General features: G+C 41.1%; 1 protein-coding gene across 1 annotated transcript in view; it reads right to left on the reverse strand.

The window, feature by feature from the left end:
- sorbs1 (sorbin and SH3 domain containing 1) overlaps positions 1–17245 on the reverse strand; it is a 34789-nt gene extending 17544 nt beyond the window's left edge. The window contains exons 1-14 of the mRNA XM_085368886.1: positions 17215–17245; positions 14749–14791; positions 14388–14474; positions 13893–14009; positions 13017–13123; positions 12703–12844; positions 11044–11186; positions 10518–10578; positions 10301–10375; positions 8531–8590; positions 6042–6077; positions 5831–5933; positions 4809–4923; positions 1650–1733 (exon numbers count right to left, since the gene is read on the reverse strand). Coding sequence (XP_085225012.1) covers positions 1650–1733; positions 4809–4923; positions 5831–5933; positions 6042–6077; positions 8531–8590; positions 10301–10375; positions 10518–10578; positions 11044–11186; positions 12703–12844; positions 13017–13123; positions 13893–14009; positions 14388–14421 — 1077 coding nt within the window. The 5' untranslated portion in view covers positions 14422–14474; positions 14749–14791; positions 17215–17245. The remainder of the gene's footprint in view (positions 1–1649; positions 1734–4808; positions 4924–5830; positions 5934–6041; positions 6078–8530; positions 8591–10300; positions 10376–10517; positions 10579–11043; positions 11187–12702; positions 12845–13016; positions 13124–13892; positions 14010–14387; positions 14475–14748; positions 14792–17214) is intronic.
- Between the last annotated feature and the right edge of the window lie 2273 nt (positions 17246–19518).

Consider the following 19518-nt stretch of genomic DNA (forward strand, 5'->3'; position numbering starts at 1 on the left):
CCATCCATCCATCCATCCATCCATCCATCCAGTCGCTTCCGCTTATCCTTTTCAGGGTCGCGGGGGGCGCTGGAGCCTATCCCAGCTGTCATAGGGCGAGAGGCAGGGTACACCCTGGACAGGTCGCCAGTCTGTCGCAGGGCCATTCCTTGTTTTAAACCAAGGAATCAAAAACCTTTTATTATATTTAGGAACATTTTTCCTAATAATATAAAATGACTTAAAAGTTCTTCTTAGAGGTTCTTCTTGTCAGCACTCTAGGAGTAGTAAAAAGAGAGAGAACTAACTGAAGACAATTGAGATTTTTAGAGACTTCCTTCCATATCTCTAATCCAGTAATACCAAGTGACTGCTGATATGTCAATCAAACTCCAATGAGCCAGTGTGTCTGGCTGGCCCTTTAAGGTCAAATGCTGTGCATACCAGGTGCAGCTTTAGAAGTGACTTTGACATTAAACAGGAGCCAGTCATCAAGCCGAGCTCATCTGGCAAACATCCAGGCTGCCATGAGATAGAGACGGCCGCCTCCACCGCTAAACCTCCTCCACATATACACAAACCCGGAACAGGAGAGCCTGCCTCTACGTCTGGCTGATGCTAGGACATGATCTCATGCCGTAGCCAGTGGTGCCACCTCATATGATCCAGGGTGTGTCTCTGACTGACAGAGAGCGAGGAGAATCAACATCTGTTTGTGTGAAGCCAGCGCTACACTTGTCTGGTGCCAACTAATGCCCGAGGCATGGATTTGTCATGACACTGTATACTGCTTCATCACTGCCTGCACGCCTTTGGTAAAGATAGCAGACAAACAGCAATTATTATCTGAAGTGGCTGGGATTATCTTGGAACCTGATGCTCGTTTGGACTGCAGCCTCTCCAAGTGAAGAGTGACTTCTGTCTGAATCAGCCAGTCCAGGCCTCTGGCTTATGACATGTATGCTAGTTGGCAGGATGCACATCAAAGGATTTCTCTTGGGTTCTGAGATTAAGACATTGAAGAACAGGGTGCTTCCACAAAACATCAAAAGATCCCAATCAATAATCAGAACTTTTAAACACTATTAATCGAAATTGCACATGGATAAAGGCCACTGTTTTCTGCTGTCTGAATAGAATATGCTCACTCTGCCTCACAGGTGCAAATAAAAAGCTGAGATGCTCGTTTTTTGTTAAAAGAGGAACAAAAATAGATTGTTTCTATTTTAGATGCACCTGAGGAAAAAGTCCTGTGTATGATATGATAATCAAGGATGACAGTAGCTATATAAAGTCCTTTGGAAAGTTTGATCCTGATTGGTAATTATACATGTTGATTATTTTTAGAAATTTAAAAGCGAATATAAAAAGTCTAAGAGGAGTGAACAGAGACGGACTAAAGCTTATCAGTCATCGGTATTATTAATCCACATTGATGTGACACATGACAGTAATTTTAGTATAAGAGGAAAGAAAAAGTCCTCTCACACATTACCATATAACTGTTTTAATATAGGACGATCAGGGAAAAAAATAAAAGAGGGATGAGAAACTGACGTAGTCCTTACAGACATACAGTTTGTTTAGACAATATTTGAACATGGATGTTATCACATGCAATAGAAATATAATACAACATGCTGTCAAGTCTGAAGACAGCAGTCACTTACCGCTTTGTCAAACTCCATCTCTGAAAAGAATTTATACCAAGGCTCATTCTCTAAATCTACATCTTCTGGACTTACATCCTGAGTCTAGGGGCATGGTAACAAGAGGAGGAGAAAGACAAAGAGAAGACAGTTCAGACAGCACAGAATATACACACCGAGGAAATGAGCCCATAACATTGACTTGACTGAGCCAGTTTCTAACCAACAGGACAATTTTCAAGCAACGCTGTAGGTGCTCTCAAATAAATTAAAGATATGATTTGTATTGTTTTGAAGTTGATATTTGAATAGTTCAGGAAAGATCTTAGAAGGCTACTAATTTACTTTCTTGGTAAGCAGAAAATGAGAAGATTGTTATAAAGCAATAGCTAGCAGACAGGTCACTTAGCTTAGCACAAAGGCGGGAAACAGACAGTAAGAGACCCCAGGAAACTGCTGTTTAAAAAGTAAAGAAGTCATTTCTGACACTTTAAATTCAGTGAACACAAGTGTAACAAGTTATTTCGTTTCATAAGTGTTAGCAGGGTTGCTGTTTCTCTCATTTTCATCCTTTGTGCTATGCTAACCTGCTAGCTTTAGCTAGATATTTTGACAAATGGAGTGGTATACATCTTGTCATTTAAAGGCTTGGCAAAAAACAATTCAACAGGTTGCCCAAAATGTCAAATTATGCCTTCAACAATACAATACTCACATACACAAACTGTATGTACAACTACAAGCAGCTGGCGATGTTTTCCCTGTCTGCACTGTAAAGCTATGGTCCAGTTTAGAGAGAAAACACTGAGAAATACAAAGAGGATATTTTACAGGAAAATGACTTTAACTCTGAGTATTATTTACTCATTTATTTAACCACTGAAGCATATTGTTAGCCTCTGCTGAATGTCTAAATGCAACTTTGCATCTTTTCAAATACAATAGACTATGTGCACTTAGCATACGCTACTTCCGGTGTGGAAACTCCTGTGGGGAGCTTTGTTTCCGGTGTCCTATTCGTGCCTTGTTTATGGTTCAAAACAAGTTTAGCAAATGAATGAATCAAGCGGCGATTTACATTTCTATAGATGTCTTGGGCATTTACCCAATATATCTGTAAATGATGTTCATCGACTTGTCGATGTTTTTTCCCCCACGCCTCAGAGCAAAAGAGAAAAGGGATTCAAATTTTATATTTCTCAGTATCTGTAAACAGCGGTCCCTCATTTATCACGGGTGTTATGTTCTAAAAATAACCAGCGATAGGTGAAATCAAGTAGCCAATTTTATTTTTTGACGGTGCAAAACGTTTCGTCGACATCGTTGACATACAGTACTGCACTTCGGAGTCACACTGCTAGCGATCGATGCAGCGATTCTGTACTGTACAGGAGAGACGTCACGGAGGAGTTCGTCTGCAGCGATCAGGACGCAGGACACAATGTGACGTAAAAAAAACAAAAGCATGCAAACTTGCACTAAAAATCAGCAAAACAGCGAGGTGAAAGGTGAACCGCGTTATAGCGAGAGACCACTGTAATTGTTAAGGTAAGTCACAACATACCCTTCGTAAATACTAATGTATAGAAACCCTTACCAGCAATCATTCATTTTTTGTGTGGCTTTTTTTCACGGTTTGTTGACATGCTGTGTAGGTGTGTACTTGACTAGCTGATATCGACATAACGGGGGAAACATCTGGTTTGACTATTCTTCACCTGTAGTTTGAATGCTGAACATTTTCCTGTTTAAATCATAAGACCAGTCACTATACAGAGATGTGCTTCTGAATGTGGACGATGTGTCTTCTGATTTTGTAATGCAGTTCTGCTTGTGTTGAGTGATGTAAACAACTGATCGATCTAAACTCTTTAAACGTCAAAGTTGATCATTAGATTTTTTATGACACAACAGTGGTGAGTGTTCCCACCTTCTGCTCTTTGTAACTCAACGCGATCTTTCCGTTTTCGAGTTTTGGACATGATTGTGGAGTATATCTTCGCAGTAGCGATTGACCGCAAAGTAAAGCTACCGGAAATGTACAACCCCACATCCGGTCTCAAACCAGGAAGTTAGCATTTTCTCGTGCACAGGGTCTACTACTTTAGAAGGGAGAAAGGAAAAACACTTTCAGCGACCAAAGATAACACACTATCTATAAAATACAAATGGATATAAAACTGTCCTTTAAGCCTTTTACCGGCACAAAGCTGTTATTTAATAAGAACTACATATCAATTTTATTCTAATCTAATTAACAAGCAGATACATAATGTCCAACAATACATGCATACTCATTCTTGATCCGCAGAAATGTAGTCATATATGGAGAACAACACAACTTTGTGTAACATGAATGGACTGAAAGGAAAATGACCACCTCCATTAACAAGCGCATTCTTCTATTATAACAATTTGAGCTTGTAATTAAAAACAACAGAGCTCATTATTTTACCCCTGTCCCGGGATGAATTGGAGCACACTCCTAATGAATGCACTGGTTGGCACTGCATTCATTAGGAGAATCAGGCTAGATCTTGCCTAAAAACATCTACTAGTTTGATGTAAATGGGCTTCAGACAGCAATTACATAACCAACTAAGTACTTCATTACAATACCGAATATTCCCATGTCCTCAATATTATGTAAGAGGGAAATATAAAAACAGCCACCTGAATCTTATGAGACACAAAAGATAACTCTCAAGGACACTGAGTAATGCTGCATCATTTCCTCATCACAAAGTGTCCAGGTGAGAAATGAACATAAGACAGAGAGCATTGCATTTCCTCTCTAGTAAACACACAGGATCAATGTTTAGTGTCTGTGCAGGGACTCTCGGGATGCTCTCACGAGCCGATTCAGCCCAATAACCTTAAACTGAACACAGGAAGACAATGGCTATCCTTGTAAGTGATACTACTCCGCTTGCTTCCAAACAGGATCGTCTGTCACCGCAACAGGACACCCTTAAGGAATGTAGTGGCTACACATACGTCGCCTGCCGAGCCGTTAGTGAAGCTGCCACTCAGGAGCTTAGACACAGTGGAGGTGGTGGGGGTGCGGGGGTTGCATGATGGGTGGAGTGTGGAATAGCTCACACGACATGAAAACACAAAGGCAGAGAGAGGAAGGGAAAGAGAGAGGGCGGGGGAGAAACAGGCAGGAGGCTAGCATACCGTTCTCTCCAGCTTCAGCACCGATGATTTCCCCGGCTCGTACTCAAAGATGCTCTTGGGCTCGGCGCGGTACTTCCTGGTGTCTACCTTTTTATCTGGGGGCTCCCACTCATTCCTGTGAAGAGAGGCGGGAATTGGGGAAGGGTGGGGTGTGAGATCGAAGACAGCCAATCCTTATCAAGTAGTCTCCATAGCAACCAGCACAGGCTAAGATATCTTTTTTTTTTACGATTCATATATGACGTCCGCCCTCATTATGCCTGCCTCCCTGTCCTCCTCCTCTGCGTCTAATGATGATAGGACAGAAAATTCAATTCACAGTTGAGCCAAATGAGTAATTTGATTAGATAAACTAGATTGGACCTGGTAACAAAAAACAGAGCGCAGCATTTCCTGGGAGAATTTCTTAACAGACAGTCAAGTATAAAATGACTATTCAGAAAAACAGAAAAAAAAATAGGGCAAACAAAAAGCATGCCCTCTTTGATGAGCATCAAGAACAACGCGGGACGTTTCAGCAGCACTGATAACGACGCGTTTAGGAGCGCAGGGCTTCATCCACAAACACCAAGGAACAAGGAAGGTCAGTCCTCAACATGTCATCTGCAGCTTTTGTGGGCAACACTTTATCCTCTATCACCTGTCTGCCTTCATCACTCCATCACTCACGTCTCTGAGCGCAGAGGCAGGCCTTTGTCTGTGCTGACATGCGGTGTGGAAGGTTGACACTAATCATACTTCAAGCAAAAAACTAGAGGACACAGTGGTGGAAGCCAATGGGAACAAAGCATGCTTAGATTTTCAAAGTCAGGGAATAAATAGATTTTTTGCTCCACTACAGTAAGCCCTGCTTATCTACACTTACTAACTCTGTAGGTAAACACAGGCAGTATTTCAGTATTTGAAGTATTCCGAACTGTGAACAGCTTCTTCTTCTAACAAACACAAACAGAACTGTGCTGTGTGTTAAGTATCAAAGCAAACATCTTCTCTTTGGACTGGGGCAGATGGAAGATGCTGACCTTTTGGCAGAGGGTTTGAGGGAAGACGACCGCATTGGCACTGGCATCGAGCAGCCTCTTGAATCAACCTCATTCTCACTTTTTGAGCGTGGGACTGCTCTCACTGGAAATAGGAACATAAATACCTCAATACTTGCACTGTGTAAATAGTGCCTCCAAATTTAGAACATTATTTTGGTTGAACTCCTACAGCTACTTATCCCAGACTCACCATCTTCCAAGTAACCAAAGGGGGTAGGACCATCATCTGAAAGAGGAAAGTACAGCAATAAAAAGTGATTTATTATTAATTTTATCTCTTGCTGTCTTTCTTACTTAAAAAGCAATGAATATAGCACAGTATTAAATAATTCAGAAGACACTGAAGACACTCTTTTCCTGCTTTTTCCCTTGCCTCACACCTTCCATTAGACCAAACACAGGCAAAGAGTGTCAAATCAAAGCACTTCAAGGGAAGCATTACTGAGCTAAAAGGGGATCCAAGCATCGATGAGCACTGAGGGTCTGACTGAGTAATGCACTGTAGAGCCACAGAGCCAGAACTGTCACAGTCAGAGAGCTCTGGTAAGAGTCACAGCTACACATCTACGTTGATCACTGAGCATCTCCTTTCATTTGACCTAAAACCTTGCTGTGGTGGCTAGATGTGCAAATCCAAAACCAAAACTATGAGCCAGACTCTACCTTAACCATCTAGTGCTTCAACCTAAACACTGGTTAGTAGAGTATTATTATGAGATCTTGCATAGATTCAACTCTGGGTAGCAGACTAAAAACCTTAATGTAGGACTACAGCAGCACCTAGTAGTGGAAATAATGCAAAAGATGCCTTATTGCAGAAAAGTCAGAATAAGCATCTACAAAATATTAAAAAAAAAGATTACAGCCTGAAATTTGTAGTAATAGATGGTTAACAGAAAAAAAAGAACATGACAATATTATTACATTTTTCTGATATAAAAGGAAAAATACACTTGAAGGCGTCGTGCATCATCCATGCATCAACTGGAAATAGTATATTATTCAGGGGATGATCATAACACTTCAGTAGATGAGATAACCTTTTCTTTAATCAATGATTGTTTCAATAATTGTAATAAAACTCAGAATTTAGTTATTTTTATTTCACTCCTGAAGTAGGATTTTTTGATAATTATGCATAAAAAGTATCACTCATTATATAATTTTGTTATTTACACCTGTCGTTTTCCCACTGTGTTATGCCACAGCATACAGTATTGTCCAAAAGTGTTGTGCCACCCCTCATTTCTTCATATTGTTCTTTAAGTAGCTTTGAGGAATAGTTCTCCGTGTATTCTTTTTCACTTCAGTCCAGTTCTGTCATGAACCGGCTGTGTGGAGGCAGATGAGGACCCAAACGCAAAACTCACAGAGGCAGGAACTGAACTCAAAATCACTGCTTTATTGCAGGTTTCACACTAAACTGGGAATACTAACAGAAGACCGTGGGAACACAGAAAAACACACAGGTTCGGGGAGAAGACATTGACGACACGACACTGACCTGATGGAGACATGCACATAAATACACAGAGGGTTAACGAGGGAAGTGGGAGCACACGGGGAACACAGCTGACACAGATAATCATAACGAGACAGGGCAGGAGCGAACACAACATGACGCATACTGACGAGAGACTGTCAAAGTAAAACAGGAAGTACACAGAGGTTCAGACAGGAGGAGAGAGAGCACGGGGAGAACACAGACATAACAGGCTGGGGAAAACATGGAATAAAACACAAGGAGAGAGGAGGGCTCACAGATACACAGGGGCACACAGGAGGTAACCAAATAAGGAACATCTTAACTAAATAACCTAGGAACCAAGGCATAAATGTAGTGCCTCTTCACCTCACTGTACAATACCTTGTGCAATACTTTTTGTAAATAGTCAACAGTGCAATAGACTCAATACTTGAAATGTGCAATTCACTTGTATTTTTATTTTTTTATTCCTATTTATTCTATTTATCCCCTTTGTATATTTTATTTATATTTGTTTCTGTATTTATATATGTGTGTGTGTGTGTGTGTGTGTGTGTGTGTGTGTGTGTGTGTGTGTGTGTGTGTGTGTGTTGTATATATGTTGTATAAGTTGTATATATATATATATATATAACAATTCTGTAACTGTAACTTCGGTCGTTGCTGTGCTTTTTTTGGAAATCGAATTTCCCAGAGGAACCCACCCGAGGGATTAATAAAGTTCTATCTTATCTTATCTTAAATAGGGAACAAAATACAAAAACACATAAAAACTAAGAATACTGGGCCAACATGGCCCAGGACCATGACAAGTTCTTGTACCTGACCATTTTCAGAGAAATGTTTTTTTAAGCCACACTAACCTATGAATCATTTAAGCACCAGGCGCCTAACAAGGGCTGAACCTGTGTTGTTTTTACAAATGACAAACGACTCAGCAAAGAATCAATTTTTAAACTGCATTTTTAGTCACTTTGTTACCAGCAGCGTGTCTCGGCATTGCAGCATGTCCTTAAAAAAATGTGAGGAAATTGGAAAAATTGAGGACAAAAGAAAAAAAAAAAGCCCAAAAAGCTACATACAGCAAACGAACAGCATCTGAAAGTCATGTACTTAAGAAATTGGAAAAAATCCAGCAAAGATCTGACACAGGACCTAAGAGGTGCATCCGGCCCTTAACTTGATCCATCTACCTTTCATTGAAGCCTCATCAGAAATGGTCTTTGTGGAAGAGCGAGTATCAAGAAGCCATTCTTAAGGAAGAAAAGGATAAGATATGTCAAATTACACAAAACCTGGACTGGAAATCAGTGGCTACAGGTCTTACAGAGTAATGAATACAAATGTGAAATTCGTGGTTCATTAGTATGTACAGGAGAGGTCAGGAGAGAGGGACAACAGTGAGTCTTTACAGACATCTGTAAAACATAACGGAGGCTCTGTCATGGTTTGGTGTTGCATTTCAGTTGGGATACTGAAGATGAAAATCGATGAAATTATATACACAGAAAAGCATCATCAGATTTTGGTTTACAATGCAATATGTCTGTGAAGGTTCTCAGTCATCCAGGTCATCGTAGTCAAAGGAGCTTGCAAAGAAAAGCGTCTGGACTTCTTTAAGTTGCTTGAAGATGTTTCACCTCCCATCCGAGAAGCTTCTTCAGTTTTAAGGTCAAATGGCGGAGAGTCCCAGATTTAAACCCAGTGGGAGTTTCCCCCCACAGAGGGACAAAAGGACCCCCTGATGATCCTCTAATCACCTGAGCCAAGGTGTGAAACTGGGTGTGGGTCCCAATCAGCCAGGGTTTCAGGGGAGCTCATTGTGAAACCTGGCCCCACCTTATCATGCGATTTCCTGAGGTCAGATGGCCCAGGATGTGAGTGGGCGTTAAGTCGTCTGGAGAGGGATCTCAAAACTGGATTATAGATGGCAGACAGTTGGTGTCGTAAACCCCCGCCTCTGTTCAAAGATGGTCGCTCACAGTGGACATAGATGGCTTCTTTCACTCCTCTTTCAAACCATCTGTCCTCTCTGTCCAAAATGTGAACATTGGCTTCGAAGAGCCACCTCCACAGGCCAAGACTCAGCAGTCCATCTGCATCTTAAGGATAAAGGACGCTCTTTTGAGGATACCAATGTTCTGCCATTTGACCTTAGAACTGAAAAAGCTTCTCGGATGAGAGGTGAAACGTCTTCAAGCAACTTAAAGAAGACCAGACACTTTTCTTTGCAAGCTCCTTTTACAATGCAATAACATCTAGAATGCATCTGATTGGCAACAGCTTTGTTTTTCAGCATGACAGTGATCACAAACACACTGCCAATGCAGTAAAAGCACACCTGGGCAGAAAAAAACACACAATCAGGAACACATTCAATCGTGGATTGGCCTCCCCAATGCCTGGACCTCAACATTACTGAATCCATGTGGGATCATCTTGACTGAGAACAGAACAAAAGGCAGCCAGAATCCAAAGAAGAGCTGTGACTGAGCTTCAAGAAGCCCGGAGAACTATTATTAAAGAGTACTTACAGAAATTACTAGAAAACTTCGCAAAAAGAGTTCAGGCTGTGTTGAAAAATAAAGGTGGTCAAACCAAATAGTGACTTTCAAGTTTGTTAGAACTGTACAAACTCTATTTTTTCCTTATATATTCTACACTTCCACGAAACAAGGGGTGGCACCAGACTTTTGCACAGTATTAGATGCAAACAGATTCGTTCTGTGATCAGGAGTTCTGCACGAACCTTGCGGTGTATTTAAAGATTACTGTAATAGTGACTGTTAAGAAACACATGTCAGAAAAGATTACATTAAAGCCTTTCTGCATCTTCGAGCTCGGTCGTTTCGAGGCGAGTAGGTACTAGCGCAAAGATTAAACACAGCTGAAGTATTTAAGAGGGTCCAAGATGGCTGCAGATTAGTAAAGCCAACGAGTGTGGAGTTACTGCCATCAGATACCTTTCGATTTCACCTGAATCTCATAGCTCTCAGGGAATATGTAGGTGGGACGGTAAGGGTTTTCCTCAATAGGCTCTATGCACAATGATGGAGAGACAGAGGACAGCATGACATAACACAGAGACACATATATAAAGACACACAGGGACAGAAACAGACCAGGCAAAACTGATCAAACAGAGAAACAACACAGAGTAGAAAAAAAGAAACGACTTACCAGGTATTTTGTGAATCTGTTTGAACATTGTCTTATACCAGTCTTTGGACTTTTCAGTGTTCTGAAATTACAGTGTGGGAACAATTAATTCACAACCAGTCAATGAGAATTTCAGAAGAGCATCATCTGCATCCTTTTCGAGCAGGAAGACGTTCCCCTGTCTGAGTTTCTCAGAGCATTTTGTTTCATTTAATAAAGTGCAACAAATAAGAATGACAGCATCTCATTTAACGTTAATTCTGATGCAGTGCTATTGTGAAGCTGACACCTAAATGTGAGAGTGCTATTAGTAACACACACCTGCTATGAGTGTGATTAGAGGACTATATATTATATTTATTACAACGATTAATAAAAATAAAAATAATAATCACATCAAAAACATGACATGTGGTCATGCTTTTTGTGTAAATACCTCTTTTACTGTAGCATTAATCACTCATGTGTTATCTAAACAAAGCACCCATTAATAAACATTTACAGAGAGTCGATTAGTCTTCATTCGACAGCTGGTTTAATCGCTCACCCGTACAGGCACAATGGGCTTGTTGAGAGGACTCAGCACAGGGGAGTGCAGTGATAGCCGCTGCCTCTTCCCGTCCATTTCAGGGACTGGACTGACAGTTTCACTTCTGGATTCGGGGCTTTTGTCCCTTTCTGGGGTTGGGTCTGTGAAGCACAAGAAAAATAAGCTAAAAGAAAGCTAAGCTCACAACACATTTCCAGTGATATGGCAGCACAAGCAACCAAGAAGCATGAAGAGAGATTATATAAAATTTGTGCAAGAAATAACTTTTCAGAACATTTCAGATGCAGTACATTATTTACTTAAGTTACTTCCACCACCCATTTATTGTTTATGCTGGGAAACCACCATTACTTACTGGGATACTTCACTCAGTGAAGTGATTCAGATATTAATACCGCTCTACCAAGCAGAGTAAGCCTGTAGCTCAGTTTACTGAGCTGGCTACGTGTGTTTTCTACTGCTAATAAACTCAACTTTTAACTTAACAGGGAGACTCTTAATAATAGTGCCACCAGTGTATTTCCAGCAATCCAGATGAAAAATGTCTTTGGAATATGGGTCACCAGCTCATCCTAGTAAGCTACACAATGCATTTTGGGTATACTGCCTTTCATGCCCTTTTACATAAAATACATGACAAATATCAGAAAGTATATTGTCTTTGTTTTCTACATGACTTCTCAGTGGTACGACAGGCTCAGTCACACACACTTGGATTTAAATGATAAGGATAAGGTCTGTCCAATGTCAAGTAAATAAATGAAAGAACAGAAGCCGGCCTACAAAACTCAAGTTCATGCTAATCAGTAATTTTTCCATGTAACCCACTGGTGACGGGAACAATAAAGTCTAAGATTAAAATCCCAGGTTTGATAAGAAGCAACACAAAAGAAAAACAGCATCAAACAAAAAGGAAATGAAATGTGTTCTGTATAACCTGAGCATCGTACTGCGTTCCCAAAAATGGTAACATGTTGGCGCCAGTATCTTGACTTATTACTTCATGACGCTTGTATCAAACTAACAAACAAAAGTTAGTCATGAAACCGGGAAAAGGGGGGTGGTGAGCACACAGATGGTTCAGTCGAGAAATGAAAAAGGTGTTGCGCTTTAATAAAAGCAGCACTTCTGCGAGCAGTCGAACGAATGAAAAAAAAAAGTGTTATATGTTGTAGACATCAACAAGACCTCAGTGCGTACCTTCAGAATGAGAAAGCTGCTTTTGCTGTTCTGTTGTGAAACAAACACGGACAGAGACATGGCAAGTAAAACGTGACTCAGCAGTGATGTGTGAAAGCAGTTGTTATACATGTAACGCGGACAGAGACAACAACACCGTTAAATGTTCCATGTGAGACTTTGAACACTGACACAGCAGAAAACATCTACTCGCTAAGTAAAGATGTAGCGGAGTGATAAGCAGAAAAGCAACACAACCAGTGCCTGAACTGTAAGCTGAGGTTATTCTGTGTTTTGGCAGCTGGTCCCTCTGCATGTGTGTTTTTGATCTGACATGCCGGTGCTCCAGTGCAACATTCAGTGGGTCTGAGTGACATATATATGACTTAATACCACCAAGCTTCCCTAAAAGGGCACACAAGCAATTTTAAGCTTCTTAATATCTGTCGCCCCCAACCTACAGACAGGTGTGCTCACCTCTGTTGTGTTGTAGCAGGACTATGGTGGGGTTAACTATGCTGGTGCAGGGATAAACAGAGCTGGGAGTCGATGTCACCGAGTTCTGAATGTCAGTGGAGAACGGAGCTTGATTTTCTTTTATGCTCTCAGATGAATTGTTCTGAAAGTGACAGAAGATACAAGTTTACAAGTCAAGAGAAAGAAAAACTGTCCTGTAATAAAAACAAGAAGAAAAAAAAGACATCTAACCAGCACCCTAAAATAACAAGATCAATCAGTGCTCATAAAATCAAACCAAGATCGTGTGTTAAATGGGGTGGAAGTAAACGTACCTGGCACAGAGTGTTGTTTACAGGAGGTAAATCGGCTGTGTCATTGCTGCCACCCTCAGCCAGTCCTGCTTTAGAGCTGTCTCCATTAATCTGGCTTGTCCAGCCACCTAAAAAGGGTCCAAAACTCTCTTAGTTTGGCAGCCAGCGCGGCAAGAACAAAAACACTGGGGACGATGCTAAAAAGTAAATTCTCTGACCGAGCTTATGACAGCAAATCATAACAGATAATTGCAGATAAAATAAATCTCCATTTCATTCTGCAGGGTGTGAATGCTTTCCTTAGTGGTTTTCATGCATGGGGCTGTTAATATCCCCAGAAAAAAAAGAAGAAGGATTCTCCCACAATCTCTGAACTTTGTCACAAGAACAAAGTGCCTATTCAGTTAGCTGTTAAGGCCATTTGTTCCACTGGCCTTTATATTCAGACTCTACAACAATTAAAGCATCTCCCCAAAAGCCTTGGCTAGCCTCCAGACCGGTTCCATTCCGCTCTGCACAACAAACGAGCCCACAGTTAAGGCTGCCTGCTCCAAAGTGCAGCGTGGGCAGGCCACAACAAAAGACCTCTTTGACACTTGTATGAAAATATGAGCAGTCGCCCTTCATCACGGCTCTGAGCGTGCCCAGCTGAGCATACACTTTAAAACGTGAGTAGTTATATAATCCTGCAAAAACACTTGAAATGCTGACAAACATGACGAAACGCCCATTAAATTACGGCCAAACTGACATCCTCTGTCCACATTTTACACGGATGTGCTCCTGGTCCCCCACCACCACACACACGTGGCCATGTTATTCTTGCTAACCTCTTAATATTCTCTTCATCATGTGGAGAGCTGTTACGAAACAACTGTGGCAGCTGTCCTGACTTACTTGGTGTTGAGATGACGTTTGGCTCATCGCTGATGCAGTCCTCATCATCGATGTGGACGAGAGTGGCCCTTAGGGTCACCACGCCTTTCCCTTTGCAAACTCTGCTCGGGTCCAAATCTGAAAACATTCAAAATCTCACTTTAGCTGCTATTTATTTATTTGTTTTGGTGGTTGTTAAGGAACGTCTTGCTGCTGAGAATCCAACTTACTGCTACTTCATGCTCCAAATCGCCAAAATAGAACTGTTACATCAAAACCAGGCCATCAAATTAATATCCTGCTGTCCTGTAAAACTAATTACCATGAGCACCCCGCCAGAGGTGAAAGTAGAGCGCCTGAAGCTTGCTCTATGCAGAATTTCTTTATTCCCTCGTTAAATTAACACCCAATTCTCAACAAGTGACTTTGAAGACCACATTCTATGTCTTCTGTGTGAGTATGAGGTTTCCACAACTGTAGTAGCTGAAACATTGATGAGCCACATGGATGCATCACCTGGGGTGGGAATCAGGTCAGGAGAGCCTTTCATGCTTTTCACAGGTGTAATCCTGACAGCACAGACTGTTCGAGGACCTGAAGGGACTTTAACACAACAAACACACAGGAAGGAACAAAAAGAGTTTTTTTGTGTGTGATTATGAAAAAAATTTAAGGCAAAACATCCCACTTTTAAGATTTGAAGCAATTATCCAGCAGTTATCTATCAGCTGTTCATTAAAGCAATTCACTATCTGATTTAACAAGGGTGCTCGTGATCGATTTAATGCCATGCAAGTGATGAATTCACATCATTGTGGTACAGAGGAGATGAGGTTAAATTAACTATTTGATAGGCTTAGACTGAGAGCTGACTTACTGGGAGTTGCGCTTGGTCTTACGCCGCCCTCTGCTGGAGAGCCCTGGAAAGTAAACACATGGAAGACTATTAAATAGGAGGATTCCCCAAGATAGATTCCTATGATGTATTATTAACTATTAACCTGCAGCTACACAAAGATCCAGACAGAATTCAGAAAAAAAATTTATGAACAACAACTAAATAACTTTTTGTTGGAGGCACAAAACAAAATTTTCAATTCATTTCAGGTCCTAGCAGAAAGAGATGAAAGGGTTTGGATCTATGGGCACCTATAAAGAAATCCACTCGTGTTCATTTTAATCTACAGTCACCTGTGCTTCCCTCCAATGTTCATGACTTAGTCTGACAAATGTAGCACCGCAGCAGTGGAAACATCTGCATCATTCTCAATAAACTTCACATCAGATGGACTGAGGAGCATGGATTTGATAACCGGGCCAGGTCTCTGCTTGTTAGAATGGATGACTGTATGCACTGAAGGAATATAACATACACAGAAAATGTCTTTTACGGGTAAGATTTGCTTTAGCACTGGCATTAATAGTGAAGGCACTGCAAAGACAGCTTTAATGAGGAACCACATACAGCTATTGAAACTGTGGTTGTGCCTCTGTGGTTGGGTTACACACTGAAATGAGATACAACACAGGAAGGCAGCGAACTTTATCTGTTTAAATCATCTGAAGGCTCTTTCACATTAAGTTATATTAGTAATTCAAAGTGTTGTTTAATTCAGAAAAACTTTCAAACTCAAGCCATGTGCTTCCCTTTAATGACAACAAGACAGGAGAAAAGTAACCCGTATTGCTCTAAGCTCCAGCAGTGGCGCATGCAGAAGTCAGAGCACGGCCACCATAAAAGTATCTGTGAAACTTCCTACTGCTCATCTGGCCGTTGTGCTCAGGCAGCATGGCTGATTTAGGAGACATCCCCATTTCAAATGCCAAGAAAAAGACTGATTAAGACTGCAAACACACTCACCAAGACACTCAAACAGTTACTTGTTCATATACACAAACAGACACAAAGAGTGTTTTCTTTTCATTTTCATTTGTAAACTAAGAGGAAAACAGTGAGCAAAAGCCAGAGCAGCAAAAGCCGTCTAGAATTTACTCTGCAATGAAAATTTTAAGCTGCTTTTAAAGTTGTTCCTTTTCTTCTGAGTTTGCGTGGGACACCGTGTGCTCTCTGTTTACACATGGCGGTAAATAAGCCAACCTGCAGAACAGGCTGATGTTCCAGCTGGAAGCCTCCACAAATAGGCCTAAAATGGATGAGGGAAAATGGGAGCAATTCCAAACAAGTCCCAAGGAGACACAAAGCAAAAAACCTTTTTAAACGTTTTCCAGTATTGGAGCCGAGCCGTCCCTGAGCATCAGAAACCGTGTGTTTATTTCCCGTCCCTCTTTAATAAAATCAGCTTGCTTCTTGACCCCCTGCATCCCGGAGAGGCAAAGCATCCATGATCTCATTTCCAAAACCATTAACAGGCATTCCTTTGAGGAGTGCTTACTCTGATCTCAGTTCTGCTTCCGCTGTATCCTCACATGAACCCCGAGATGGAGAAATTTACAGTAGAAAGAGCATTTTGAGTGTGTTTGAAATTCTGGCATATAACAGATAGAGCGAGTATGACAGCTGACAGCGTTTAGTTTGCTGTATAAACACACAGAGCAGAGATCATCCCTGGCCTTTTTAGGAAGAGGTGCTTCTGAGCACAGCAGGGCAGAGAGCACCATTCATCCAGACTGTAAAAAAAAGGGCAGAGCATTGCTAGGACAGCACGGGCCGGGCCAAGGCAAACAGAAAAATAAGAAGACGCTACATCAGCCATCTGATTAAAACATTATCTAAATTCACTGTCATTCCTTATAATCCAGGAAGCTCCTGTGCACTCGGGTCCTGTTATGAGTCTATTTGGCTTAGTGGATATGAAGTTAAGTCACTATTTGCTGAATTTGTTCAAAGTTCAGCAGACCAGTTAGTGGGCCTTGAGTTAGTGGCTCAAAGGTTCCAAAGACAGCCTGACTTTCCTGTTTTTAAAGCTAGCGGATGTGCTATTAAGTGTTATTTGTGCTGATTTCTCAGAAACCCCCCCAAAACAAAACAAGTCTGACATGTAGAAACTAAGTCTTATAACATTTACCAAAAAAAGAGTTAAATTCAAATTCACAGTTTAACAATTAACAGGGTAGGTGTCATTATATTCACATCACAGTGAGTGAAACACCCTCTCAGCTCTGACCTCTGCCATTATCTAAAAGCAGCAAAGCCCAGATGATCCATCCAATATGCATCTCTCAGTTCCATTACAACACAACGCTCTCTCTCACACACAGATACATAAACCTCCTACTGAACGAAAGCTCCCTGGTGTGACCAACACTGCCAAAACAAACAACTCATAAAAGCCAACGACCACCCCAAGGCGTCACTGCATGTCTGGAGAGAGAGATACATTACCTTCCTGATGATGTGTACAAACAGCCCTTATTCCACGACGTACATCAGGATCCTCTGAAGCCCCGTGAGCCGCACGGCCGAGCTTTGAGGGTCTCATGTGGGCGGAACAGTCCCAGGGTTGACCTTGACCTTTCGCTATGCAGGGGGGGTCTGTTTGCTTGCGACAACAGGCGTGTTCAGATGCACCTGTCACCACATGCCACCTGGGAATGTTGCACCCACTCAACAACTGTGGAAATCCTCCTGCCTCTTAAAATGCTCACGCAGGACAGCAGATGAGAGACAGAGAGGCAGACCAAAGATGATAGCTGCAATTTGCTACTGGATGATTCAGCCACCCATAAGGTCTTCAATGCCACAGATGCTTTCGGGTTTCCCGGAATCTGCCTGCAGTCCCAGCGCTATTCACAACTCACGTCTGAGCGGGCCATCGTGTGACGAGGATTCTATTGGCTTTTTTCTTTTTAATTTACCTGCATTCGTAAACAGTTGCTGGCAGGCAGAAATGGAACTCTAAGCCCACTGGCTGGCTACACTGAAAGCCCCCATCATCAAGGCCCATTGCACCCAGAAGCTTAGCCAGCACAGTAGCTGATGGGTTCCCAGAATCCCTGATTCAAAAGAAAGGCTCCCTCCCGGCGCGAGGGCAGTATTCAAACACTTGTTGCTGATTCATTTAAAAGTTTTACATATAAAACAGAAAAAATATGGCAACTTTCTCTGTTTTCACGTTGAGTACTTTCTGAAATCCTGAATCTTATCTTCCCCACAATCTTGAATAATTTTAAGATTGATGGAAAGCTTTCTTCCCCAGCATTAATCTAGCTTCTTAAACATGAAATTTATCTTACTCTATGATGGAAAACTACATTGTTTACTGTATTAATATCAATAAAAACAGGGAAAAGGGTATCTGGCAAAGGCGTTTGACACTGAGGTACTGAAAAAAAAAAGTTACCAAGGAGTTTAGCTACAATCTTTCACAAAACAGTCAAGATTGAACCACTCTTCGTCCTCCTAAATGATGCGGGTGGCTCTTTGTGTCCACAGGACATCTGATTTTATTGTTTAAAGTTTTGCCTCCCTGGATCAGGGAGAACTTCCTTCAGTTATATAATGGTACCAACAAATATTTACATTTTTTTTCTCATGGAACATCGCCGTGTTAGGAAGAGAAATTTCAACAACTTATATAATCTTTGACAACCCTTTTTCCCCTGATGATTTTACAAGCTCAATACAGAAAAGAGCCCGCGAATTTATCTGTATAAATAAGTCATAGACCCTGTTCTTTATGTCCTGGTTGTTCCATCCATCCGTCCGTCCGTCCAGGATTTTTTCGATACATACTAGAAATTTTTTAAGGAAATTTTGCAATATCCATGCAATTCTTCACTTGCTTGAGAAACATTTCCGATATTTACACGGAGTGGGAGGTGGGGTGTTTAAAGATGTGGTGGGTTTTAAAGATGTTAGCAGTTGTATTTACTTTACAAACCAGCCTGAAAGCCTCTCTTGTTTTATTCTCATCCTTGAATAGGTTTGCTCCCTAAAGTGTAATAAACAAAACACAACAAAGCACCTAATTTTTAACATTATTGTCCTTCTGTTTGGATGTTCTGTGCCTGTACAGGTTTTCCAGTCCAAAGACAAGCACGTCATTCTAAACGTGAGCATGAATGGTTTTCTGTCTCTCTGCGTTAACCCTGTGAATGGCCGTCGACCTGTCCGTTGGTACCCTGGCTCTCACCTAATGCTGGATACCACAGGCTCCAGTCACATTGTGACCCTGGCTCAATAAACTGGAAAATGGATGCATGGATGGATAGTTTTCATATAGACACATACTGTAATTTGTTATTCTTTATCCCCTGTGTAATTACACAATGTCTTGTACAGATTTTCTTCGTCTGAGCCTTATCTTAAACTGGACCTCGAGCTTTGCTTGTAGTTTTGGCACTTTCCTTTTGGAAAATCTTTATTGAAGTTGTCTGACAAAACTGTGCGTCAAGCTCACTGTTTTTTTGTTATTTCTATTTTATTAGATTATTATTTGGCATTATTTTAAAACTCTGTGCATCAATCACTTGTTTGTGAATGGAGTTTACTAACCAAAATGACTAACTTATCACTTCTAACCTTAGTGTAAAACCCTACATGCTCTTATGTAAATAGATTTTTCCATGAATCGATTTATGACTTCAATATTTAAGCTCTTGGAGCATTTTTACAGGCACCACAGATTACTCCATCTGTATGATCTTATGGATTATCTAAATTTCCTGTCTGTCCATTTTCAAATCT

This window comes from Diplotaxodon limnothrissa, linkage group LG13, assembly GCF_057381915.1.
Source record: "Diplotaxodon limnothrissa isolate DT_005_m linkage group LG13, D_limnothrissa_male_GT1.1, whole genome shotgun sequence".
NCBI lineage: Eukaryota > Metazoa > Chordata > Actinopteri > Cichliformes > Cichlidae > Diplotaxodon > Diplotaxodon limnothrissa.